This window comes from Rhamphochromis longiceps, linkage group LG16 (genome assembly GCF_057381845.1).
Source record: "Rhamphochromis longiceps isolate RC_006_pf linkage group LG16, R_longiceps_female_GT1.1, whole genome shotgun sequence".
NCBI lineage: Eukaryota > Metazoa > Chordata > Actinopteri > Cichliformes > Cichlidae > Rhamphochromis > Rhamphochromis longiceps.
In genome coordinates, this window is record NC_140572.1 from 26,383,860 (window position 1) to 26,411,759 (window position 27,900).

At 39.2% G+C, this 27,900-nt stretch overlaps 3 protein-coding genes across 7 annotated transcripts in view; 2 read left to right on the forward strand and 1 right to left on the reverse strand.

Moving 5' to 3' along the window:
- Positions 1–319: 319 nt before the first annotated feature.
- LOC146651271 (indian hedgehog B protein-like) lies at positions 320–7,748 on the forward strand. Its single transcript, XM_085384104.1, has 4 exons — positions 320–1,478; positions 2,639–2,796; positions 3,124–3,227; positions 5,357–7,748. Exons 1-4 carry the CDS (start codon positions 1,170–1,172, stop codon positions 6,076–6,078), a joined length of 1,293 nt encoding a protein of 430 aa, XP_085240230.1. The 5' UTR covers positions 320–1,169; the 3' UTR covers positions 6,079–7,748.
- Positions 7,749–10,273: 2,525 nt separating this feature from the next.
- bin1a (bridging integrator 1a) lies at positions 10,274–25,319 on the reverse strand. 4 transcript variants are annotated; one of them, XM_085384103.1, is made up of 20 exons: positions 25,013–25,319; positions 24,141–24,221; positions 23,914–23,968; positions 23,701–23,795; positions 22,929–23,024; positions 22,642–22,752; positions 22,417–22,509; positions 21,961–22,046; positions 21,751–21,826; positions 21,263–21,318; positions 20,421–20,465; positions 19,234–19,303; positions 18,637–18,759; positions 18,343–18,426; positions 16,500–16,520; positions 13,057–13,446; positions 12,439–12,531; positions 11,564–11,638; positions 11,371–11,472; positions 10,274–11,278 (listed from the first exon to the last, which is right to left on the reverse strand). In XM_085384103.1, the coding sequence occupies exons 1-20, from the start codon at positions 25,097–25,099 to the stop codon at positions 11,177–11,179; spliced, it is 1,941 nt and encodes a 646-aa protein (XP_085240229.1). In that variant the 5' UTR covers positions 25,100–25,319; the 3' UTR covers positions 10,274–11,176. The 4 variants fall into 4 exon arrangements, with proteins under 4 accessions (XP_085240229.1, XP_085240226.1, XP_085240228.1 ...); XM_085384100.1 differs by lacking the exon at positions 13,057–13,446; XM_085384102.1 differs by lacking the exons at positions 13,057–13,446; positions 18,343–18,426.
- Positions 25,320–27,056: 1,737 nt separating this feature from the next.
- Positions 27,057–27,900, forward strand: part of tmem198aa (transmembrane protein 198aa) — a 42,188-nt gene continuing 41,344 nt past the window's right edge. For both annotated transcript variants that reach the window (XM_085385204.1, XM_085385205.1), the window contains exon 1: positions 27,057–27,523. The gene's annotated coding sequence lies outside the window, so the exon portion shown is untranslated. The remainder of the gene's footprint in view (positions 27,524–27,900) is intronic.

Sequence of the window (27,900 nt, forward strand, 5' to 3'; positions counted from 1 at the left end):
GCAAGAGAACCAAGTAGCCAAAAGCTTTTAAATTAAAGATGTCCATTTTAGAAAACTGACATAAAGTTAGTACTATTGGTTATTTATTAGAGCACTCATTTAAGACTAATTGTCCCTGCTGTAACTCAGTCAGTCAACTAGCCGTTCAACAATCTGTCAGTCAGTCAGCAAATCAGTTTTTCTGCCAAGCAATCTACCTGCTAAACATCCAGGCAATTAGTATGTCTCACCCCTGGTAATTACCCTATTACGCAGTCAGTCATCCAACATCAAGCCAACTAATGACCCTTGATCTTTATGCAGCCGGGAAAAATTGTGTCAGTCTACTCCAGGAAATTGATTGCTTTAATTGATTGTGATTGTTGTTTACAATGTAAAACAAAAAGCAGGGCTGTCAGAGTACAGAGCTGTCAAGGTCACAGAAAGACACAGACAACAACTGGAAATGTGAAGTGGCAGCAATAAAGGGCAAACTTGTGTTTGCTGCTTGCCTGTCTGCCAGCAGAGTGTGGACAGGACTCTCCAGTGCGCCCTGTGCCCAAGAGGGGCGGGGTGGGTGGCAGAGTATAGGAACAGAGGGAGCAAAGGAGAGAGAGGAGGGCAGGACTGGCAGGGTGCGGTCTGAAGTGGCAACAGATCGTTTTGGATCACTCAAATCCCTTCAATTCAACTGGAAAGCTGCAGCTTGTTGCACGCCGGCAGCATATGGAGAGGAAAAGCCTTCAATCCAGAGAGGGCACCAACCAAAGAGCAGGCAAAAGTGGCTGCTGTTATGACAGTTTCCCAGAGGAAAAGAAAGAGGGGGAGAGAAACCACAACACTGCAACTTGGATATCAGTAACCGCTCTCTCTCTTTAACTCTCTCACCCACCAAATCGACTTTGAACCTGTTTGTTTAAAATGCACGGACTTTACAGCCTGCACACTTACTGTTGATTCTGTAAGGCGGTGCGAGCGAAGTTTCTCAATACAGGGTCGATGTTCTGGAAAAGCTAGAAACTTTTTGGTATCCAAATGGTGCCCCGTGCAGCCGAGGTGCTGAGCTTCTTTTATCCGAGTTTTTCGGACGTGGATTTGCAACTGTCACGGACGATGGAGTCGGTAGCCAAACCGCGGAGGTACTGAAGACATCTCTCTCCCCCGGGAGAGTCCTCCCTCCCCCCGGGGCGATGCGGATCTCCTTCCTCCTTCTCACCGCCTCTCTGTGTGCCTTGGTCCTCCTCCTCCTCGCACCTGCCTCGGAGGGCTGCGGGCCGGGGAGGGGGTACGGCAAAAGGCGGCTCCCGAAAAAGCTCATCCCGCTTGCCTACAAGCAGTTCAGCCCAAACGTCGCCGAGAAGACCCTAGGAGCCAGCGGGCGTCCCGAGGGCAAGATAACACGCAACTCCGAGCGCTTTAAAGAGCTGACGCCAAACTACAATACAGACATAATCTTTAAAGATGAGGAGGACACGGGCGCCGACAGGCTAATGACCCAGGTGAGAAGGGGGATGAATGAGTAGCCTACGTATACGTTCGCAAGATGCGATACAGGCCAGAGTGCCTAAATATACCTGGTATTGCAAAAGGGGGAAAAGCTTTCTTTCTTTCTTTCTTTCTTTCTTTCTTTCTTTCTTTCTTTCTTTCTTTCTTTCTTTCTTTCTTTCTTTCTTTTTCTTTTCTTTGTTTTTATAAAGAAAGAATCGGTTGAAAGTTGATTGTAGCAAGTATACCACAAGGAGTTGAGTGACTAGGTTAGTTACACTGTTGCATACAGTTGTCTGCTCAATATCTCTGGTCAGTCAGATGTTTGAACTACAGTGATTGATTTCATTGACTCCTGGTCCTCTGGGTTTTGCTGTCTGACATACTGAACTGTTATAGACTTTTAGTGTTTCTTTTAGTCACGCACCAAGTGAGTCTCGGTCGTCGCCAATCTGCACGGTTTTCATGCCTAGACATAAACTTTGGTGTGCGTAAAATCACCGCCTTTGGGTCCCGGAGCATCTTTTCCCATCAAATATTAATGTCAGTGCTGTTTTCATATCACAATGTTCATTTGGTCAACAAGCACACACCTTAATGTAAAAAAACCCCAAAACACCCTGTTTTTTTAAGCTCTTTTTTAATTGTGAACCTTTAAACAGATCGGCTAATTCATTTAATCCTACGTTCATTCATTGATCAAAGAACTAACATAAACCACAATAATAATGCTTCTAACAATCTGGAAAAACCCACCTGGCACATTTTTAATGTACAATGACTATTTGCAGATTCTTTTGTGTTTTTTTACAATCTGAGGTATCCTGTATTTATTTTGATGATTATTATTATTATTTTAGTCACTCATGCTTTCCTGCTAGTTACCCTAGCTAGTTATCTTACTGGGCTCTGCTGTTGTCATCCATGATCCATCTCTTGTCACCACATAATGCCCCTGATTAACAGACTTATCAGAAACAGACTGTCAACACTGTAAAATGTTTTTTCTTTTCATTTGTTGATTGCCACAATGTAATCATTCTTCAGAGACATTTCATTGCAATAAATGTTTCATATACGTTTCTTCTCAAGTTTAAGTGATACTGGGACTAGAAGATTTCTTTATGTTTCTAACAGTCTGCTTTCCTTTTGTTCTTGTTTGTTCCTCTCTTAGCGGTGTAAAGACAAGCTAAATTCTCTGGCCATCTCTGTGATGAACATGTGGCCAGGTGTGAAGTTGAGAGTGACGGAGGGCTGGGATGAGGATGGTCATCATTCAGAGGACTCATTGCATTATGAGGGGCGTGCTGTCGACATCACCACATCAGACAGGTAGGCTAGAATAAGTTATGTGCTGTGAATAGGCCGGGCGTTGGCCAGAGAACATTTAAACTGCTTGTAGTGCGTGAACTGTGACACTCAACAAGTTAAACTGTCAGTTAACTTATCTGCAATGTGATGAGTCAAGCAATTGGTAAACAAATACACCACATTTTTTTAGCTGATAGCAAGTTCACATATTTTAGTCTGAATGTGGGAAAAATTCCTTCCTTACAACTTGTCTACATAAATGTCAAAGTAGAAATGGTCTTTTTTGTGAATTTTAATTCAGATGGACTCATGCTGGAAATTAACTATAATTTTTTGTCCTCCTGACAGGGACAGGAATAAGTATGCTATGTTGGCTCGCTTGGCTGTAGAAGCTGGATTTGACTGGGTCTATTACGAGTCCAAAGCCCACATTCACTGTAGCGTCAAGTCAGGTAAGAGATGTAAATTAGAACAGTGCACAGTATGTATACATTATCAAAGTACCTCTTTGTGTGTTTTTGCTTTTGTGTTCAGCTGTTATTACTGCTAATGAGGCTGATGCTAGACCATTTGACAGTGAGCCACTAATGGTTTAGTTTCCCATTCATTGCCTTTATTAACACTGTGGGTGTGTGCTTAAGTGTATGGTCTACTGGGAGCCAATCAAAGCAGGTTGTGCACCTGTGCTCTTTGCCCAGTTTAGCCTCACATGTTGGTCTTAATAGATGTTGTGTATAGTCATTATGTAAATCGTTAGTTATCAAGGTTTTAGGATATTTAGCTGTACAACATGTGGATGAAATGAATGAAAACAAATGTAAGTAGGCTTTTCTGCATTCAGTGCAAGACTAATGGCAGCTAATACTCTATATGTAGTACCACATTTGTGGTCAAAAACCATGAAAGATATATGGTGGTTAAATTAAAATACTTAAATTGCTTGACATAATAGTGTTTTCTGTATTCTTGACTGTATATTCAATCTGCATTTTTGTAGTAGATCCATAATATTTCAGTACACATACTTTATCACATACTTTCTTCATGCAAACAATAGCTGAAAGCATTCCACCTCCAGCTATTCTAACTTTTAAGACACTTAAGAAATCCATTTACCCATGTCTGGTACCACCAGTTATTTGATGCCAAACTGCATTCTAGCAGTCTGATGAGGTTAGTAGCCTGTGAGATGATTAACTCTCTCTTTGTTCGCTATTGCTTTTCCTTCAGTAGGTTTCTCTGAGATCGCTTATCTGAGTCTTATCACCCCCTGGTCTCTGCAGCCTTCAGGCTTACCGACACACACCTTGGACAAATATTTGGCTGCCTTAAGACAGCCCTCTCACACAAACACCCACGCACATTTATACTGATTCATTTCTGTTTCACAATTTTTTGCATTAATTATTCTATTCTATTCTATTCTATTCTATTCTATTCTATTCTATTCTATTCTATTCTATTCTATTCTATTGTTCTCCCAGTTCATTTAAGACGGTAGTACCATATAGTGCTTAGTAATAGCAGGATTCTTTGCTAAGATTCGAGCCCATTGTGATGTCTCAGTGTGTATAGAACCGCTGAGACTGGGGCATGTGACCCAGTTTAAAAACAATATCTAGAACCAGAGTCTGTGTACTTTCCTGGCTCTCTGACCCCAGGCCGTGCTCTGACTGTGGTGATACAATCAGCTGGTTATCCATTAGCTCTTGCCGACTACCCCTTTTTGCCACCTCATCTCGCTGCGTCTTAAAGGGCCAAATAGCTCAGATATACTCTGCAACACTGTCACTTCGGCAATAGCAAAATAAAATAGTAAAACAAAGGATGTTTCTCTGTTATTACTCTGCTAACTGTTAACATGAAAAATCTGCTTCAGAAAGATAGAAATACAGTACATGTACATACCATGGCACTGAACACTGTTTCCATAACAGAGGGCAATACATGAAAAATATGAAGTTACAGCATTGGCTGATATTTTGCTTTGTTGTCTTTTTTTGTAAGATTTCCATTACCCCAAGAAATTGATTTGCCTTAAAAAATGTTTTGGGAACTATTTCATGTATTTCAAACCATATAAATTTATTGTAAGCATTATAAAATGGTTACAATGACACATAACCATATTTAAAGATTGCCTCACACAATGAAAGGACAAGTAATAGTTTAAAAATCCAGCGATCAGCTCTTAATTGGTTTGTTTAAAAGCAGATAAAAACATAATTTTTCTGAAGTGGGTTTCTGTGTGTGCATAGTTTCTAAGCACAAGAAGAGGGCAAGAATCAGATAGACAAGAAAGCAGTTTGAACCTTGACTTTGAGTCATAATGTATACATGTGTTAACAATCCACCATTAATCCACTGAGATAAAGTTCTTCGAGAGTCAAAGTCTTACCTGCTTTATACTCAGTGACCCAGAAAAATGTGAAATCCCTGTAGGAGACCAAATGCCGCGGTGCCTGTCCTCCTCTCCTGAGAGGACCTCCAACATTTCTCTCTCTTTATGCTTTTCATTCTTGCATTAGCACTAAATAATTACAAATAACATCATCATGTCTTTTGTTCTTCAATTCAACAGAACACTCTGTGGCAGCCAAAACCGGTGGTTGTTTCCCTGGTGACGCTCAGGTTGTCGTTGAAGGTGGTGCTGCTAAACAGATGCGTGACCTCCTCCCTGGTGATCGGGTCTTGGCTTCCTCAACAGCAGACGGCCATGGTCCTTTTCTCTACAGCCCAGTCCTATCCTTTCTGGACCGCCAGCCCAATGCCTCAAAGATCTTTTATGTTATTGGGACTAATGCAGGATTCAATATTACTCTCACAGCTGCTCACCTGATCTTTGTCACAGACTGCACTGCTGGGCTGAATCAGCAAGAGGAAGAGCCGTTATCGGGTTCCACGTGGGAAGGCAGGCCTAGATGGGGAGTAGGTCAGAGGACGGTTTTTGCCAGCGAGGTCCAGCCAGGACAGTGTGTGTTTACATCGGCAGGGGAAGTGAAGTCGCAGCCAAAACTTTCAGTTGTGACCTTTGTGAGCGAGCAGAGGAGCATTGGCTTGTATGCCCCACTCACCCAGCATGGGTCTATAGTGGTAAATGGTGTATTGGCATCTTGTTATGCTGCTGTGGACAGTCACCATTTGTCCCACTGGGCCCTGGCCCCACTACGACTCTTCTACAGCCTGATTGGGCCATCAGAAGCACAGAATGATGGGCTGCACTGGTACCCTTGGCTTCTACATTGGCTAGGGAAAATGCTGCTGGATACTACACACTTCCACCCCTGGTCTGTTGAACAATGACATAGATAAGAGGCGCAGAGACATGTTTCACCACGATGTCTTCTTTCAGTTAACACTAGTATGGAGCACTAGAACGCAAAGCACAACAACCTTTCTTTTCACAAGAAATCAACTGAGGGACCACCAAAGGCAATTCATTTTATAATGTAAATATGTTTTGTAGTAACTCCACTTGCCTGTATTTGCTGTACTTCAACAAGTTCTTTTGTTGTTCATGCAAACGAGATAAAGAGAGAAAATGAGACAGGACACATTATTCTAGTAACAGAAATATGGAAAAATAGTATTTCTAGTTTTATTCATTTCCAAAAAAATGTAATAGACATGAAAAAAATCTGATTTCTGTTTACCACAGATCAAAAACAAAGATTATACTAAAAAAAATTGCTGAGAAGTGAGACTGCCGGGTTTTTATCCTTCCTTTGTACTGTATTTACTCCAATCTGACAATATTTGAGCTTATTGATACAATTTTGTGAAACCTCTTTAGTGTCTCAGGCTTAAGATGAACACACAAAGAAAAAAAGAGGAGAAATTAGTGACTGAACAAGGTGAGATGTGAAACTTTAAATGTACATAGGTATTTATACAGTTAACTCATGGACTTTACTTAGTTTACTGTTAGATTCATCACTGCAGTAAATTCACTGATTCTTTACTCTTCCTTTTAGAGTCTATATTATATATTAGCAAATAATTTACAGAAAAATATTTAACTAGACAGTTTATTAAGTTCATTACTTTGTACATGATGAGATTAAATGTACTGGTGTTGCATTGTTTTTTGACATCTGAAAAAGGGCTTTGTTGTAACAACTGGATGGCGGAGAAAGAGTATGAATACACAGTATTTGTGTTACACTTTGTACACATACTGTATAATTCTACTTCACAACATTTGTCACTTACTGATGCAGGATTGATTAAAGGTGCTATAGTGGCCGCCCTGTCTCTGCCATCCGTTTCTACACGACTTGATTGTGTTAAACAAATTTATGTGGCTCATTTAAACGTCTCCTTGTTGATTATCAGGTGTTTTTAATTTAAAACTTTTTTATTTGTTTTTCATTGTTTCAGGTTTCCAGTTTTCAGATCAGTGCACTCAGGCTGTATTCAACTACTGTATTAAGTAGCTAGCTAGGCATCATATTAAAAACAGTACTTATTTTTATTCTTAAGCGTTTAATAGGTGTTTATTTGAAACTTTGCATGGTCTTTTTTGACTTCCGTCTTTATACACTTAGCAGTATGCCAAGCAGGTCTAATCTTTTTTGTTAAATGGCTTATTGGAGATGAATAGATATGTAATATATAGTTCATATTTCCCGCATGCCCCTCCCAGTTGAGTTGCTATGTGAAGACTCAAACATTGCAGTCGATCTGGAAAATTGAAGGCATTCTTTTGTATGACTGCTCAAAGATTTGTCACATATGTATATTAAGCTATTGTTGGAGAGACTATTTAAAGATCTATTTTTTAAAAAATGTAAATGTAATATTTTTTCTGGCAACTCTGTTCATAAAATTTTGAATTTGAAATATAAAGGTTTTCTCTTGTTTGTAAACTAAAATCTGTTGTGCTTTTATCATAGCAAAAAAAAATCTAAACGAGATCGTGACAATACAATACAAAGTATCATATAGATATAGATTATCTAATAAAGTAATAAAGTGGCTATTCTGCTTGTTGTAATAGAAATGCTTTCCGTCTTTTCAAGATCTATGCTAACAAAATGGACTAGCAAAAGGATTTCATAGATAAAACATAAATAACCTATTGGTCACTTTATGAAATGATACATCTATAACTTAATATAACAGCAGCTGTGGTTAGGGTGGGCTGCTGTTTGGTTTCAGTACCAAGGACAGCAGCTCTCAGCAAAGCTCCTCTTTCCTCCCCTTGATGCCTGAAAGCTTTTTCTTTTTTCCAGGATAGGAAATTAGTCAGTGAGCACAGTACCCCCTGCTGGATGCTTCAGTATTTGCAGAGAAGCAAGAAGAAGAAAGAAGGTCCTGGCTTTAAATCCATTCTGATTCCTTTTTTAGGTGTTTAGCTTTCTTCCCACAGTCGCAAAACGGAGGTAGGTAAGGATAACTGGTGATTCTGAACTGGCTGTAGGTGTGAATGTAAGAATGAAGGTTTGTCTGTTTCTTTCTCAGCCCTGCACCAGACTGGGAACCTGTCCAGGATGTAGCCTGCTTCTTTACCTATGGAATGAAGTAGATGGATGGATGTCATGAAGAACAACACGCTGAACACAATTTGTTTTTCTTAGCTGAAGAAAAACACATGAATTAGTGAGAAGTACTTTAAAATTTTGTTCACTTTGTTCACATGACCAATGATCGCAAATAATGAGCAGAGGGAGAACTGTTTTTTGTTCCCATCTATCTATATATAGTTATTTATTAGACAAAGAACAAAGTGTGTTTTTATAACCAAATTTTAAAGCCGGCATTAATAACATTTAAAATATAATTTTGATTTGAACAAATTGGTGGATTAACCAGTTAACAGAACGAAAAATTCTTTTAGTAAGCAGCAATTTTGTTAATTAAAAATATTGTAAGGTTTATGCCACATCTTACACTCAGTGTTGGCATGATAAATTTAGTAGGAACTGTAAGGTACTGTACATTTAATAAATAGGAACCACAGACAAGTAGCTATTATATTTTTTATCTTTAATATTGGTCAGTTAGGTACAGGAAAGTCCTTTGTGTCATACCCCATAGCTCAACATAGGAGAGTGTTACATAAAGACAAATACAGAGCCAGACTCAGGTAAACATGACTAATTTATACAAAAAAGGGAAAAGAAATAGTGATTAATTTGCCTTAATGTGAAGCTGTTGTTCTCACGTGTTATAAGGCATTTTAAATATACATGAACAAAAGAAAGAAATGCAGTCCAAAGTGGTTTAAAAATACTGAAAACCATTCGAAAAAGTCCACTTGTGTCTGGTTGCTTGGAATTTGTCTTTATGTGACAAGCCTCCATGTAATTAGCTCTGTTTGGACCACGATACCTAGCAACATTTTGAGGCAAGGCTGATGGGCAACCAGCAGTAATAATCAGGACTGATTTGAAAGAGAATGGCAGAAAAACACACACCATGACTGCCCACCACCATCTTATAAAGTTTAACAAAACACATAAAAAAATAAAAATAAATACCTTGTTTCAACTGCCTCAAAAGTGACCCAAGTATCACTGTCTTAAATTAAGGGTGTTCACACAACAACACATGGGAAGTCAGCATGCACACAGTAACACACATACAATATGAATGTCTTTATAGAATATGTATCTGTCATCACAGCTTGGTAAAATTACACTTATACACAACAAATGCACAATAACACCTGGAACCGTAATACCAGCCAGTGGAAAAAGGCCCAAATACATTTGAGTTGCCCTTGTCCGGTCAGAAAAACTTCCCCTGGTAGGTTGTGGCGGTGGTATCATCCAATAACAATAGCCTATAGATAAAGATTTCTGATCTCAAACAACTCATAAACACACACACATACAATCGTACACACGTACATTTTCTCTCAGACTTATTACATGTTAATAACATCATGAGAATCGCTGTTAATTCAGTGACTGAATGAATGACTGAATGTGAGATAGTTTTAACTACCTACGCGGCTACGTCGAGAGCAGTAAACCTTACAGAAGTACAAAACACTCCATATCATCCTCAGTTGGCAATTCTGTTGACATAGTTACATTAGGCTATATGTAATCATTGCTTGGCAGCATATAAAAATAAAAGAAGTTGCTCTGGTGCATATTCATAATCATCTGCATGTGAGTTAAATAGTCTCTTTGCAAACAGAGGGAACTGTTTTCGGCACATTTATTTATTTATTTAGTTAGTGAGGCTGGCTCAGTTATTATATATTTGATTAGTATAAGGGTGTTGCCATATCTATAAACTATTATACTACCAGTAGCAGTTTCTTGTGTCTGTATTTTGTAGGCTAGCTTTTAGCAAGCCAGGCTAATGCATATTTGAAATCGCTTGATAAGGTAAAAAAACAAACAAAAAAACAACAACAGTCAAAAATAATTTATCAATTAGTCATTAATACCATATGAGACTCCCAGACCAGAAATCATAATTATGGATTCCTTGTTTACTTGACTGTTGTCCAGCAATGTAAATCCAGTAATATGTTGATCAGTTAACAACATATATGTATTTATTTGGATTTTAACAACAGGTTCATACTACCTATACCACCACAGAGTCTAAACTAATACAACAACCAAGGGCCAATCTTCTATAAGTAAACAGTTAAAATAGGGATAAAGGACAGGTTTTATCCAATGCAGTTTATCAGGAGTGTGATCACTAATCTGAGAACTCCAGTCCTAGTTAAAGATCTGCTGCTGGGCTGATGAGCTTTCAGTACCATGTAAGTTCAAAGTTAGAAGGAAAGTGAAGTTGCAAGCTAGGAGTTGGTTCGATTTTTTCAGCGTTTTAATCTGCTTAGTGACTGTTTCTACTAAAGTGAAGTGTTTTTACCTTTTGCTCAGCCTTACATTCTCTTAACAAATCCATTTTTAGACTGACGTGGGTGTAAGACGCTCTGCTACACCTGACATCATACTAACTACAAAGGGTCCTTGATATCTCATTCCCAGTTTAAAACATGTCAGTCAACATCTTTCGCATGATGACGAGTGATCAAAGATAAAAGATTTTAATGCCATTTCAGCTGCAACCATTTCAGGAATCACCATCCTTTCATTTATTCAGTATGAGCTCGAGTCTCCAATCACTTCCTCAAATATCAGGTAATTGCAGAGAAAAACTGCTGAAAGTGAAACCTGTGAAATGGCTACATCTGTAATTTGTAAATGTTGGCAGAAATCCACAGAAATGCCAACATCCCCTTTTAGCACAGTGTAGCAGACCTTAGAAATGCATGATTTCATCCAGGGCTGTGACAGCTCTGCTTTTATGGCCAAAGTCCTAGGAAAGATACAGTATCAGGGCAAGAAAGGGAAAATGGGCAAGAGGAAGAGAAACATAAAGAAAGAGCTGGACTGCGGTCCTGTCCTCTTGTAGATAAGAGGCAGCCTCACAGCCTCTGGGTAAAGTTTTCGGGAAATACTCCTTTAGTGCCATTTTCTTTGTTTTGCTGCCAGTCGTCTTGCTTTACTCCCATCAGCCAGCCTTCATCCTAAGCACACAAACATGCAAGCAATCAGATAACAGTGTCAGTGTTTCTGTGGCACAAAAGCACATGAGTACGCGTTTGAATTTTGAGTTTACCTGTTCTTCGGGGTTGTCAAAAGTCACTACTAGCACCACGTCACCGGCCTTCATCTCCAGTTCATCTGTGTCATTGGCAGCATAATCGTGCATCACTTGGACCTATTGTATATAAATGCTAACATGAGTTATCGTCGTATAAACAAAATACATTTTACACTTTTAGGTTTTCCCATTTGGTCTCCTGTTTTACCTTGAACAGAAAGCCAGGAGGCATCTCTGCAGATTCTGATGCTACTTCTGTTGATTCTGCTGCTACTGCAGGTGTCTGGACAATAAATACATTTAAAAAATGCTTAATTTATGGATACATTATTTAAATAGTAACATTTCACCTTTCACCACATACATGTCCATTAAATCTTATGTTGTTAAAAAGTGAAAAGAAAATCTGATGGCAGAATTTTACTACCTGTCTTTTTTAAAAAAAATAACGACCTCATCAGATATATTATTTTGTGACTAATGAGATAGAAGGATGCACTTTGTCTTTTATTGTATAGTTGATTCGTTAAAAGACAAATGTAGTTACCTAAAAAAACCATTGCCAAGTATAAGGTTTACAATGTACATCACTTTGTCTTTCAACTGGTCCTTTAGGAGTAGAAACAGCCGATCATCTGCTCCATGTCATCCTATCTCTAGCATCCTCTTCTTTCACACCAACCCTCTGCAAGTCCTCCTGCACAACATCCATGAATATTCTCTGAGGTCTTCCTCTTTTCCTTTCTTGGCAGCTCCATCTCCAAAATTCTTCGATATATCCACTATTTCTCCCCTGAACATGTTCAGCCTTGCCTCTTTTACTTTTATTTCCAAACCTCTCAACCTGAACTGTTGCTTTGATACACTAATTTTTAATCCTGTTCAGCCAGTAAAAAATCTTAACATCAGCACTGCCAACTCTATCTTAGCCTCTTGTCATTTTGTTGGTGCCACAATCTCCATAAATAACAGAATAAATATAAAATCCAGAAAAGTAAGGGTCGTTTTTGTTACATAAAAAAATGCAGCTCTAAGTTAATTATAGCAATCACTACATATTATAAATTAAACTCTTGCGCTCACCTCCTCTTCCTCTTTGGCTTCTTCTTCCACTACTGGTGCAGCCGGTGCAGTTGGTGTAGCTGGTTCAGCTGCTGCAGCTGCTGCAGAGTCTCCCTGGTAGCAGAGAGAAAGATAAATAACAAGAGAGGTTAAAAGGTGAGACGGATAAAACCTTAAATTAAAGAGGGGCAAAGAATGAAAGAAAGAAGAAACAGACAACACGAGACAAAGACAAGCAGAAAAGCCTAAACAGCAAAGTCTTTGTTATTACAGGCATGCTGCACAGATGCAAGATTAAATACTACTGTACAGTTGCAATAAAGCTTTTGCACAGAATACTATGTGTGTGGATTAGCAGTGACTGGGATTAACTGAGTGTAGAGAAGCAGATGTTGCTATTCTTTTCCTTCCCTCAACAATTTATTTTCAACTTGCCCTCTTTATCACATTTGATGCATCCATGCTTCAGGTCCAGATGCATCCTAAATCTTTCCATGTCAAGATTTCTCCATCTGCCACCTTTTATTCACATGATCTTTTTCTCTCCAGTACCCCATGCTCAAACCTCTTTCTTAAGAGTCGATGCATCCATCATTTTCATCCAGATGCATCTCTATATTTTTTTCTCTCCTTGGTTACCTGACCCTCTTCATTATCCAACACAGCAGCAGCTGGGGGGGCTTCCTCCTCAACTGCGTCTGCTGGAGCCTCATCTGCAGGTGTTTCATAGTCTGTGGCAGGCACCTCTGCGACTGGTTGGCTTTCCTCATCGCCCCAGCCCTCTTGGGCTTCAGCTACGGTGTCATAATCAACCGGCTGGTTTTCATCATCCCCCCATCCCTCTTGAGCTGCAGCCAAAGGGTCATAGCGAACTGGCTGGGTTCCGTCATCCCCCCAGCCCTCTGTAGCAGCTGTGATGGGATCATAGTGGACAGGCTGCGAACCATCATCCCCCCAGGCCTCTGTAGCAGCAGCCACAGGGTCATAGTGCTGTGTGGTCGCTTCTTCTTGGGCACCACTGTCCTCAGGCTGAAGGGCAAGGGTCAGGTTTCAAGGAGTCAAGAGGGCACAAGAGATATTTTACCTTCTGGATATTCTAAGGGCTTCATAAATCAAATGGGATCAAGAAGAATTAAAAATAAGAGAAAGCTGGAGATGTTGTATGACCAGTTTAAGACTAATAATAAAAGTAAAGTATTGTTAATGTAGAAAGGGGTTTGATATTTTTTTTAAAGTGTAACTAAATTGATTTAGAAGAGGTATATTCATAAGAAAGAAAGGAGGGAGTTTGAAATGTTTAAATACTAACAGGTCATACAAGTGATTTTGAATGTTTTAGCCCTTAATGTAACAACTATCTTTTACTAAATCTTATACTGGCCATATTGATGTAGCCAAAATACTTCTCTGTTTCCAAAGGATGATAGTTTTCACTTTGTCTTTAAAGAACACTGTAAGCATTTGGAAATTGACCAACTGTTGTATTTTGCAAAGGCAAATGTTTTCTATTCTTTCCCGATAAAGGGTTTTAGTTGCTCATCAGGTCTAGACTGCAGGCAAGCAAGTTTTGCACCTGGACTCATGCTACAAAGCCACGCTGATAGAATCTGTACAAACAGACGCTTGGCATTGTCCAGGTGAAATAAGCTAACTGTGTATGACATTGTCTGTCTACCAGCATAAAACCTGCATATATCATTCAGCATTAATGGTCCCGTACATCAGCGGTCCACAACCTTTTTTGCGCCATGGACCAGTTTAATGTCAGACAATATTTTCACGGACCGGCTTTTAAGGTGTCGCGGATAAATACAACAAAATAAAATGATGCGACCAAGACAAAAACTGTGGTATTTTGTAAGTATAATAATAAATTATTATTATTATAATAATAATTGTGTAACTTTATTAGCAGCATCCTCCTGAAATGCACCAACAACATTGAGAGTAACATCCTCCTCTCTGCCCTTTAATGCTCTCTGGTCACTATGGTAACACGGAAATATTTCTTTCAAAATAAGACACATAACTACAACATGGGAAAAGACCCAGGGAAACCGAGTTAATGATAAAAACCCAGAATTTCACACCCGAGCTTCAACTCTCGCGGTACCAAACGACTCACGGACCGGACCGGGGGTTGGGGACCGCTGCCGTACATGGCATGGAAGTTAACGTGTACTGTACCTGTACTAATGTACCACAATCTGGTTTTTGTTTGTGTGACTATCATGAAAATTGGGGACATGGCATGTCACATTGTCCAAAGACTGTTAAGCATTTTGAAATCTTGGTTCACAGGACAGTTTTCTAATATGTCTTGGTCTTATTTACGTTCACAGTAGAAGGTGGAGAGATTTGTTGATTTTCTTTAGGCTATATGTTGTTTTAAGACTGACAGCAGTTTTCAGAAATGTTCTTGAGCCCTATATGTGCTCTGCATGGCTTGAGAGCCCCAAAAACATGGCCATTCAATATCGTATTTTAGCACAATCCCTTGTGTATAGAGTATGGAGTGTATTTCTTTTAATGACATAATGTGTCACATAATGTGTCTTTTTTTGAGAAAATTCTGACAACATTCATATTCTTAAATAGAATAAATAGAATAGAATAGAACAGAATAGTTCTTTATTGTTATTTTACACTTTTTGGTTTTGGCTTGACTTTTTTAAAATATTCAATCTTCATTTGGAAACAGGGCTGTACTTAATGTTAAATAAGGGGCAAAAACTCTTGCAAAATGAGAATGGTCTTTTGAAGGGATTTGAACAGCGATAAGTATTATCCTTATCAAAATAATTGGTAATATTTAAAGATAAAAATAAAGAAATATATCTTAATTGAGCAGAAACAGGACCATGGGAGATCAGAATATGTCATTGCTCACAAGCATTATCATCATAATTACCATAAAGCCCATGAAGATTGATGTGGAAGTACCAACCTTTACAGAAAAGGTTCAGATTAAATCAAAAGACAGATGAGGGTTAAGGAAGGGTGGCAGTAGAAGGCAAAAACATAAAAGCTGTCAGCTTTTTCCCATCAGAAGATAGATGTTGGATCTTCTGTGTGTGGTTAGCAAGCATGGTTTCTAATCCAAGGCTATGTTCAGATGGAGAAAGAGGAAGGAAGCTTTGTAAGAGTAGACATGTCAGTCCTTTCTGAGCCATCACTGCTTTGCCTCAGCCTCAAATATAGCAAAACTCCATGATTGTTGAGACACGTCTCTCTTAACAGCGAGAGGGACGAACAAAAACGTAGGTTAATGGTCAAAAGGCCAAGCTACGAAAAAAGGCTTTGTGAAGTTGCCCAGTAGCTCTTGTTAGTTTACCAGACTCGTTTGTATAACACAATCCACAGCAAGCGTGAGCAACTTCACTAAACTTTGAGAACACAAAAGATCCCTGTGTGTCACATGAACCATGAAAATAACATGTAAAGGCTACATGTTCTATCAGTTTGACATGTGAACATACAGGTACAGCATGTGAAGGGAAACAGAAAGGAAATAAGTCAATTCAGTTGCAAATGATTTCAAACCACAGAAAATATTTTTCACTATTAATATTATGTTTCACTTTTACATTAGAATTTACCATAAAACACTGGGTACACTGGGGCTTTTAAAGGTCAGTGGTGTTTTCAGGAGGCAAAAGAAATAGAGTGATTTTAATTGTGGACTGCACACAAGACACTAATTATATGGACTCAGTATGTATAACTGTATGAAATGTCAACTTGGAACTGAATTGACTCAAACTCATTCACAAGCTCCATTTGTGCTGTTCAACAATATCTTCAGTGTCTATCAAATCACGCACTGCAGACACAAAGACAATGCACAAACAGATTTGGGACAGACAAATGAAAGAGGTCATTGTATTGAAAAGCTTGCTAAACAGAAAAGCTGTAATAGAAAAGGCATAATAGGAGCGGGGCTTCTATAATGTATGACTGTTATTAAACTGATGGTTACTAGAAAAAAATAGAAATAAGTATTGATGAAGATGATGATAATTAGATTTTTTGCTAATTACTGTTGCACTTTTTTTTTTTTAGCATGAGTATAGATGGCTTACCCATGAGTCCCAGTTTGCAGGCTGTGGAAAACAAAGGAAGTAATAAATACGAAGAGCAGAATACTTTACAGGGTTGTTGCTTTTGCCTTTTACATTCAATAAGACACGCCCCATGCTCTAGAGCTACAAGCCCATAGCATAAGATCTCCAGCAGAACAACTGTACAAGCACTATGTGGTAAAGTATTAACTGATGTGTGAAGTCTGAAGGGGTAGATTTGTTAAATATATTGGTATATTATTTAATTGTGTTAAAAACTAACAACACTCTCAGACCAATGGATAACAATGTCACTTGGAACAGAGGACAATATTTTAACATTAAGATTTGGCAGCCTGTAAAACTAAGTCATAGAGCATAGCAAGAGCATTAGGGAATCCACAGTTAGGTCCACAATTACATTTTTTGTAATTTTTCCTCAGTATACAAATATAGGCAATATGATTAAAATTAAAGTGATAATTGACGTGTTAACTTTTAGCTTTAACTCAAGCATCTTAAAAAAAGCCTTCCGTTAATTGATTATGAATTATAACCTTGGCATTGTAGGGCCCCCCAACCAGCAATAGCAGATGGCTTCCCCTCTGAGCCTGGTTCTGCTCAGATTTCTTCCTGTTGAAAGGGAGTTTTTCTTTCCCACTGTCTCCTTGCTTGCTCATATGGGGTCATCTGATTTTGGGGGTTTTCTCTCTTATATTGGAGGTTCTTTAAAAAATATATATACATACATATAAAGGGATTAAGGAAAATATTAAGATAAAAGATTTTATCTCTCATTTGAGGCAATAACTCTTGTGATTTGGGGCTATACGCATGAACTTGAACAGAATTGAACTAAAGTGAATATTATACTACCACTAGTATAATGATTAATGAATATATAGTCAAACTATAACTGCGCTCTATGTACTTCTGTGCACTTCACAGGAGCATTTCTGATATTAATTATCAGTGATTCGTAGCTTTTCACCAGATCAATATTTTTACTGTACTATTAGTTTTGGTTTGCTCATCATGTACTTTCGTGAAAAAATATCTTTTGGCATGTTGGATGTTTAACGTTTTCACAAACTAACTGTAACTCTGCTAATTTTAGTTTAATTATACATTATGTGTACTTTAAAACCAAAACAATTAACTGAAATGGGTTAAAAAGCTCTATACACTGGGCTTCAGAGTGGGGAATTTAAAATGTATGGGTTTGTCATTGCAAGCTTCTTGTCTTTCAAGCTATGTAAATCACAAGTAATGGCATGTAGTAACTTTGATCAATACCATGCATAGTATAAGCCAAACAAAAATAGATCATTTAAGTATTTGAAAGAATAAAAGCAACTTCCCAGTAACATGAGGACCGTTTAGGTTATTGAGAATTTGTACAGTCTTGGGGACCAAGAAAGAACAGCAAAGCAGGGCTGTAGTCTGCAGTTCATGCCATGAGTGATCCATGGAAAGTGCTAAAGCAGGAAGAAGTGTACACTAGAGGCAGGTGTCTACAGGTCATCATGCCTTCATCTAACTCTTTTTTGGTATTTTGGAAAGAAGCAGAGCAGGCAACACTTCAAACTATGCCACGCTTACCAAGTGATTTCAATTTCTATTCAGACCTATCAAGCTTATTTCAGCATATTTAAAGTGAACCAACCACACTGGCAATGGCAGATGTTGTTGGCTAATCCTTCATTGGACATCTCATTCTTTAACTCAGTTCATTTGGAATTAAATATCATGAAATGAACTTAAATTCTGTCTGAATAGAAACTAAAACCTCTTGTGAAGACTGACATATCTTAAAAGAGAGAGGGTCTCTAGGATCTTTATCTTCATGCCGTGAATCATCCACCTGTGTGACCGTGGAGGCTTTGGTTGCTGCACTGAAAGAATCCAGGTCCATGTCCAACAGGTTGCTCACTGCAGGACTGTCAAACTGATAACAACAGGAACAGGAGGGCTCATTGGCTAATTGGGCACAACAGTGGGAGGGGGGATAAGGACAGAATTGAAAAGACAGAATAGAATAGAATAGAATAGAATAGAATAGGAGAAATTAGAGGAGGTGCAGATCAGAAGCGGGTGTTCTGACCTGCACAGAAAAGGGGAAAGCTAAAGGGTTCATCGACAGCAGCTGCTCACTGACCTCTGTAGGGGAGGTGACGTTGATATCAGGAGTAGCTGCAGCATCAAAAAGGTTGATGATATTCTCTGTTTTTAGCTCTTTAGATGGTGTCACCTTGGGTGGAGGAGGCACTGCTGGTCTGAGCTAGAATATAGAAAAAAGGCAGTAATTAATTCCTTCAACTAGACAAATCAATTGGACTGTTATGAATGCAAAATTCATATTATGCAGTTCAATTTTGTCGGAATGTGCAAATTATATTTTGTATTCATTTGTTTTGAAGTACATGCCAGATGGATCAACATAAATAAGTTCTACGATAGTCTCACAAAAACTTTACCATGAAGCCGTGAATGTGTTTACATATACGATAATAGCCTAAACTGGGGTTCTATTGCCGATCACAAAGAGTTGACCTGAATTTAAAAACAAATGAAAAAAAATGTTTTGAAAAAACAAACAAACAAATAAACCACTTACAGCCCAAAATCCACAGGTATGGCAACCCTATGTGTAAGTGATGATGGCTCCCCAGAAACTAAAACACTAAATGATCCTCTGTGTATTCTGAACAAAGAGAAAACATCAGTGTGTGTGTGTGAGACACTGTTTGTCTACCTTGGATGGGGATTTGGGGATCGGGGGTGGTCCTCCTGGCCTGAGAGTGTGGTTAGATGCCTCTTTACCGCTGAGTAAACAAGATAGAGAGAAAGAGGGAGAAGAAAAGAAAACAAATTACAGAGAAAGCAATGAAGACGGCAAACGATATGAGATAAAAGCGCCGAGGTTAAAGAAGCAGCTAAATGCTAAAACACAAGATTGTAAGAAGGGTTACAAGACATGCACTGCAAGATTTCAAGCTGAAAGTGTTAGAAAAGCTGTCATGCAAGAAAAGTGAGTCCCCTTTCATGGTTTCAAGTCCTCTCCTCTCATGCAAGCAGGCTTTGTTTGTGCCTCCAGTAAATCGTCACAAGCGAGCAGTGATAGAGGCAACTCCTGTTACAGAGAAGATGCTCTAAAGTGGATAAAAGCTGCTCCAGAGCTGCAGATATTAAAAAAACGTTGACATATACCTGTAACTTAAAGCTGCAACAGGTGATTTTGTACACTGGCTGTTTTAGATGGCAGTGAGAGGTACGTTTTGGAATGTCAAACACATCAAGGAATTTGGTGTTTAGGATTCAGGGAAAGACAACAATTCTGGAGCTCCAGAACTCCAGGGTCCCCCCTAAGATCCAGGCTTATTTTGTGTCAGCATCTCTGAATATGTATGCTGAGTCATTTTACCACAGACAGAAGCTGCAGCTCCACTGATGTGTGTTCACTTATGGATCCTACAAAAACAATGCATGTTTATATATCTACAATTTAGTCATTTTAATCTTCTCTAATTTATTTTGGTCCATAGTTTTTATGATGGACCTTTGCTCTATTGTTGGATTTCAGTTTCTTGGTTTCCACTTGGCTTGAAAACATTGAACACTACTGACTAATGCAGGACCGACTGAAAATTCACCTTCTACCTTACGGTGAAAGACAGCATAACTGTTGCTAACAGTGACAGTCTTGCGTGGCGCAGCATATAAGACACACAGGTCTACTCAACTCTATCTGCAGCTCTGAGCACGAAACTTTCCGATCCAAAAGTACTTCTTTGAAATCACTTGCACAAATCAAGCATCCAGTGCTCTGAAAACTCCCAAGTCTGCAGACTGACTAACATACACGCTAGCTCAACAGACAGGTCAGTTGGACAGACAGACAACAGTTGTTTCATCATTGTTACCCCAGCTGCTTCCAGTTACCTCCTATTTGCTCCTGATGATGAGGCGCCGCAGATACCTGTCTTGCTGAAAGGGGGGGTGGGGGATTCAGGGGTAGCTCTAAGTTAATCCATTGCTGTTTTTGATATGTGGTGTAATAATCTAAAAGATTCACAGTGATAGATTATTGCACCACTTCAGACATGCATCATAAATTAGTGATGCAATAGAGAGATCAGCCTTCAACATAAATCAGTTAAGATCATACATTACTCTAAAATATTTATCCCTTACAAGCACTCATAGAAACGTCTTCTATTTGCTGTTAATGTTAATCAAAAAATGAGGTATTTTTGGAACCTGCAGGATTTACAAATTAAAATAAAACTCTGCTCATAAACAGTGTGGACAAAAAAAGATGTATAAATAACCTCCCCACTTCATTTATGCATCAAAAACAATGGCTTTGCGCTCTTCCTAAGGTAAACTAGTTTATGAGGCTCAGCATTCTGAAATCACTGTCAGGATTTTTTTTTCAAGCAGCTGTTTCAGGTAATCTGAAATGTTTCCAGTACCTCAGGTGTGTAAAACCCAATTTTATCAAAATAAAATTTGATTAAAATTAGTGCTGTCAGCGTTAATCTCGTTAAAATGACGTTAAAATGCATTAACGCGGCAAATCTCCGTTAGCGAGTTAGTTATGGCATTAACGTCATTTTAACAAGATTAACGCAGACAGCCCTAATTAAAATAGAAAAATAAAATGATATCTGTTTAATTCCACAGATCCCTCCTAAAGCTTAACCTCTTATGTAAAAAGAATATGAAACAAGCAGTTTCCAAGTACCTGAGAGAATTTAAATGACGGCTCATTTCTCACTAACCTAGTTGTGTCTGTTTCCTCCAGTTTCTCCAGGGTGTCATACATATCCTGATCCAACTGTAGAGACAGAAAGATGGTGTGTAAGATAAACATTTTTATATCATGTATTTATTTATTTAATTAATATTACATTTCCTTTGCCACCTTCTTTGATTTATATTTTACACTGCAAAGGCACCCTCCTAATAGATATTGTTATCCATGTATTGTAAAGTGTGTTTGCTACAGTTTGTTTCCATCGTCGGGTCCAAACAAATTACTTAGAAACTTTTCTCTTTCAAGGGAAAAAACAGAAATACATTAAAACACACTTTGCACTAGGTGATAAACAAGGAAGGTTAGATCAGATTTTATATTCAGCTGCAGGCCCTGCTGACATAGTCGATGGCCTCGTCTGGCCTGAACTGTTATCTGATATACTGCATCCATTTCTCTCGTCTAATCTTTATCTAAATCCATCACTGCTAGAGGCTTATAGAAGACTCCTACCCGACTCATTTCTTTGTGAAACTTCTCCTCAAAACCAGCCAAACTCTGGAAGGTGCTGACATAAAACCCAACACGACTAGAAAGGGCAGAGAAGAGAGAGACAGCACTGACTGCATTAACAGCTTGACTTCATTTAATATGCCTATAAGCACAGAAGAAAGTGAAATGCACTGATCCATTTAGGAAAAATCAAAAACACATATTCCCTACCTGTTCCAAAGTGACGGCAACTCTTCTTGCAAGTCAGCATTAATCTCCTCAAACACCTTCTGGGCCCTTTCTAGCTCCTCCTCAGCCTGAAATTAATGAATTAGAGTATGTTTGCAAGTGTGTTAGATGTTCTGGTAATGAATTAAATACATTGTGTGTGTGTGTGTGTGTGTGTGTGTGTGTGTGTGTGTGTGTGTGTGTGTGTGTGTGTGTGTGTGTGTGCACAACATCTCTTCCACCACTGATTGTGCTTAATATGATTTGTTCTTTTTGATGTTCTCATTTTCAATTTGCCCTCATTAGATTATCAACAGAGAGGACAGACAAACACAGGGATCATCTCTAGAAAGGCTTCCTGAAACTAGCTCATACTGACTTCTTTGTTATGGTAACATATATTTTACTGCTGGGTTACCAGAAAACTCCTTACAATTGTAGAATAAGGTAAATATGTACCTGGCTCCTGGAAAGACTGCTTTGGGCAACGTTGTGTGCAGACAGAATACCCTGAGCCCATCCTGGAGTGGCCCTTTCCAACAAGGATGAGGGCTACAAAACAAACATATATATTTTTTTTAGGTTTCTTACATGTTGATTCACCTAAATAATGAACTGAAAAACAAAATAATTGTTGAATTTTGCATCTGAGTGATTACAAACACCGCAGCGCATTTGTTTTACCTTAGTAATTTTAATGCCCCCGTCCTTTTTCTTGGTTTTGTGTGTCACGGCATAGTTATGCCTGGCACTGTCGTAATCTACCAGCTTCCTGTCCCTTTTAGCTATACGAGTCTGAATAAAAAGAAAAAAAAATGTATTATTCACTTTCTTCATTTATATCGAAATGCTCAGTATTCATACAACATGCTTTCCAGCAAGGTCACAATATATAAAAGAGACGCTCACTGCCACTGGATTAACATTTAAGACCAACGATTTTTTGTTGAGGTCACGACCTCTTAACTTACCTTAATATCAGGGAACTGGCCCAGGTAAGTATCCATGGAGATGAGAGCATGATCAACCAGCTTCTGGTGGTAATCAGTCCAAAGCACATCACAATCCTGCAAGATGAAGGAATGTACAGAAGCAGGCACAAGACAGACTGTTTAACATTATACGAGACAAATCTCCTGCAGAGCACATTTTATATTGGAGTAGCATGCAATGTGAATATATTTCTCCTTTACTTTGTAACTTGTTTCAGGAGCTCTGTCGCATCATTTTGACTTGTGGTCTTCACTAAGGCAAAAGCCTTTTAGCTAATTGCAATGACTTCTTGCTATTTGTGGCTAATCAAAAATGACCTCAAGAATACAATTAGAGGACATTTTAAGGATCTCTGCAACATTTTTCACCAGACGTGGTTCTACGACATTCAGCATAATATAAAGTCTGTAGCAGTACAGTTTTTCATGCTATGGGACTATAATTGCTTGCAGAGATGGACAGCCTGAATATTTCAGAAGAGCGGTTATTCTATTATTTTCTAATCAGCTTGGAGGACTCGTGTAGTTGAAACCATTTATAACACAGGATTGGCGAACATCCTTCCGTTTACCTCATGACGACCAGACTTGTAACACTCAGCACTAAGTGGGCACGCATACTTGAAGGCAAGAAAAGTATAACCCCTGTATCACACAACTTTCAGGATGTCTAAGCGCACACATCATGTACACACATATAGCCTACTCACTTAATATGGCTTTTAAAGAAATAGTAAAAAGTGTTTCTCACCTCCACAATGGAGTCCACTTCATTCTTGCCGTACCAGTCTTGCTCATACATGTCAGCTAGACATGCCTGAAGGTTCTTAGAGGACTCATGCATGGCTAAGGACAAACATACATCCTCTATATTAGCTTATATTAGTGTGTATTCATACGCCAATGAAAGTGTGTTTCTGTGTGTTTGTGTCTCTGGATTGACTTGTGTGTTTGTGCGTGTCACCTTTCACAGCCTCGAGGTATGCTCTTAAATCCCTCTGGAGTTTGCTGCCTTCAGCCTGAGGATGAAACACTAAATGTGAGCCTCATCAAAAAACGCCAATCGTGTATTATATGCTGTGGATTCAGACTCAATGCAGGCTACAGTTTATCCTATTTTAGGCCATACTATTGTTGATATCTAGAAAATGTTTAATTATGACTCCATGAGTCACTGAACTGCACTCTTACATATTGTTTGTTGAAGTTGATTACTCCCTCTTCAAAAGCGACATCTTTGGTCTCGTCTGCTTTGCCAAGTTTCTGCAGAACCTGTCACACAAATAATGATTGAAAACATCAGACCGTACAACTGATTCCCAGCAGCTTTCTGTTTTGCCATCAAAAATCAATAGTATTTCTTTGCATTTGGTTAGAAACATGAAGTGACGATGTAAAACAGAAACATACACACACATGGCAAGTCTTTTTTTTTTTTTTTAATATTTGCCATATTGATGGGACATATAGCCAAAATCTCTATACACAGTCTAATTTCCCCCTTCGGTAACATTCACACAGACATAGTATGCATGTAGGGAGGCACCCGTGTCTGCTTTCTGTCTATCTTTAGCCTTACAGCAGGCTTTATAATACCTTTAGCTGAACAAATAGCGCCCCCTCCCAAATATTGAGCGCAAAGTGCAGGTGTTTAAAAGCGTAGTCTGTGGCCTCCTCTACAACCTATAGTCAACATATTGCTGCATGGTTGTTTAATAACGGCCTCAGAACGTATGAGATGATGCCCCTTACTGAGTAACATCACTCATCTGCCAGTTTAGATAGGAGCCTTCAAATACCAGACACATCAGGCTAGATCATGAGCGGGCCTACACCATATCTGACTGCAGTACGTGTCCGCTGTGTGACAGTGTTTTAAAGCAGGGGAGCAGCCTATTTCAAGTAAACAGCTTCTTCCTTAAATACAGCAAACTCCACGCTTATTTGATGATGTCGTGATGCGACACTGCGCCTCTGTGGAGGATGCGGCATTACTGCTTCGTGGCGTGAGGGCCGGAGATATAAATTTACCACACAGCAACGCGTAAGGGAGACACGCTTACCTTTTCTTGCGCTCTGGTTAGTTTTTTCTGCACGTTACTGGCCACTTTCCCTGCAGTGAGCCCCTTCCCCAAATTCAGCTCAGCCATCTTGTAGCGTAGATCAGTCTTTGGATGCGGGAGGGAAGGGAATAAAAGCAATAACGATCGGAGGGACCGCTACGGTTACTGTTGAGGCAAATGCATCAATGTCCAGTTGAGAAACAACGAGGACAGGTGTAGTTGTGTGAGGTTATGATGTACCTGTGGGAAAATATGTGTGCAGAAAGCTAGCTTGTAGTCTCTAATATTGCACTGCTGTGTGTGCGCGTCCCTGACAGGAGAGGAGGAGGAGGATGCTGTGAGAGATGATCTTAAAGGCACAGATGCTGCGCGTCCACACGGGGACATTTTAAAACATCATTAGACAATAAAATAACCGCCGACACGCGGAATGTGAAGAAAAATGACGTGTTTTTGAATTGACAGCCAGAAAGGTTCTTTTGCAAACGTTTTTAATTTCATTTCTATCTGTAATTTGACTTTTTAAATACCTGACCCGAAGTCAGGTCTTGAGATCATCAATGTCTTCGCTTTGCGAGAATTAAACATTCAGCAAAACTTTCATAACTTCCAGCAAACTGGCGATAAACAAGAGGGCTACCTTTGAGCATGCGCGGTTTTATTAACGCGTCAAAACTCGTCCGTCCAGCTCCGCTAATATATCGTTACGTAATAGGTAACATGAGAGGCTGGTTTTACTAAGGAGCAGCTGTGCGTAAACTGACCCGAGGAGTAAACATTTGTAACTCACTATTATAATCATTCATTTAAAAATTATTCTTGTTAATATTTTAATGATGTGTTTGGTTTCAAATGGAATGGAGCCAAACTATAGAGCAGAAGTATTTATATGTTTCAGTTTAAAACGCAACTACAAGGATCTTCCCTACGCACATTCACGGATGATTAAACGAAGTTGATCCCAAATCAATATCATCTGACAATAACGCAAACACCCGTGGACTACATCAGGTTTTATCTGGTTCAGATGCGTGGCTCCCGTGTCCGACACGATGATGATTTCTCTCCGGGAGGGGGCACCATCAGCACGCTACATACATCCACATAAGACCACTAGAAGCAAGGTCTTTCACGCTAAGCTGTCTGATTTTGACAAAAGGCTGCTAAAATCAAGGCAAAGGCCTGATACTGTGTAAATTTAGCCACTTTCACGAAGACGGGCAACTCAAAATATTATTCTTGGTATATTTTGAATAATCCGAGCATAGTACCAGTTGGCAAACTTTATAAAAATATTCCTGCTGTACACTTATAGCTTAGAAAAAAAAATCTAATTTATTTATTTATTTATTTTTAAAAAAGACAAAAAACAAAGACAAAAAACAAACAAACCACCCATTAGAAAGTGCAACCCTTTATTTACACTGGTTGTTGGTGCCGGCTCGGAGCTCTCCGAGGTTCTGAACTGACACTATATTTTTTTGCTGAAGGAGCTCACAGGCAGCAGAGCAAACATGAAAGGCTATTGAAATAGTAGGCCGGCACTTGTGTTTTCTCTACCATTACACTAGATGTAATTATATCTTGGTTGCATAATGTAGCATGAGAGCCCGCTTAAGGAGAAATCCTACTTACACATGACAAGAAAAATGGTTTAGTGTGTGGAAGCAGCTGTTCCAGAGGGAGCGATTATACAGTTTAATTTCATATTGCATGTAATGATATACCAGGCAAAAAGAAATTTAAAAAAAGAGAAAAATGGAGAGAGAGAGAGAAAATGTGCCCTTTGTCCCTCCTTTGCATCAAACTGCTTTACAGTAAATGTCTCCTTCTTTCCTTCTCTCTCACTTTCTCCTCCTCCTCTTCCCTTTCCCCCCTCCCATCACTCCATCTCCCGGGCTCTTTATCCCCGACAATAACAACATTTGGCCACGAGTCACCAAACCCATTCGTTCACATATAATCACAGGAATAGAGCACCCATCCACCTCCCCCCCCCCCCCCCCCCCCCCCCCTCTCGTGCTGCGGGAATGGTTCAATCCGCTGAGAGTGAGAAAGACGGGGAGCACAAAGGAAGCAGCGCGCATACTGTTCGTTTAGGAGGGAGATAATTGGGTGCGTGATGTAAACATGGAATTAAAAAAACCGTAAGAGTGCATTTATTTTTCACAATGCGCTGATCCATTATCGGTGTTTAATATTACATGGGGCTCTGGCTATGAACCACGTATCTGTCTGGACAAGGGAAGACAGGCAGCAAGTGAGAAATTGAAGCCAAGAGTGGAGGAGAGGAAAGAGGAGTTGAGCATTCTTTCATCTTCGCTTCAGGGTTTTATCTGGAGTTTCTCGCTGGCTTTGGACCGAACCCGCTTCATTAAGACGTGATGTCGGGTTTTTAAGCTGACCACACCGTCAAGAACAGATTTCTTCTTCTTCTTCTTTTCACATGCTTCCCCCCTTTTGAATATAGAATGACAAAAGGAAAACACGCCAATATGTTGCATTTCTGAGGTGAGTGAGTTTTCTTTGTTCAGTACAAAATGCAGTTATTTTATTTTATCATACTACATTGATTTTTTTTATGGAACCACAGAGTGCCACAAGATTAACAGTAATAAGAATAAATACATAAATAACATGCAGCACCTTACCAATAGTGTAATTAAAGAACCCTCCATGTTTCCAAATGTTAAAGCGGTTCCAACAGCCAATTGTGTAGCCCACGGCATTGTGCCAATCAGTGTAATTGCTTTTGAAAATTAGACACAGGGAGGACCCTCAGCTCAAGCTATTGTTTTCCCTCTATTGTATTCAAACCGCTGCTTAAGGGAACATTTAGTGCTCTTACACAAAACACGAGCTCTTCGAGGCTACTCAAAGGTCGCATA

Coding starts and splice junctions, on each gene's coding strand:
- LOC146651271 (XM_085384104.1), top strand. CDS start 1,170: ATGCGGATCTCCTTCCTCCTTCTCACCGCCTCTCTGTGTGCCTTGGTC. Junction 1,479..2,638: donor CCGACAGGCTAATGACCCAG/GTGAGAAGGGGG, acceptor TTCCTCTCTTAG/CGGTGTAAAGACAAGCTAAA. Junction 2,797..3,123: donor GACATCACCACATCAGACAG/GTAGGCTAGAAT, acceptor TCCTCCTGACAG/GGACAGGAATAAGTATGCTA.
- bin1a (XM_085384103.1), bottom strand. CDS start 25,099: ATGGCTGAGCTGAATTTGGGGAAGGGGCTCACTGCAGGGAAAGTGGCC. Junction 18,427..18,636: donor ACGTCACCTCCCCTACAGAG/GTCAGTGAGCAG, acceptor TGTTGTTATCAG/TTTGACAGTCCTGCAGTGAG. Junction 13,447..16,499: donor CTGCAAACTGGGACTCATGG/GTAAGCCATCTA, acceptor CTTGCCCTTCAG/CCTGAGGACAGTGGTGCCCA.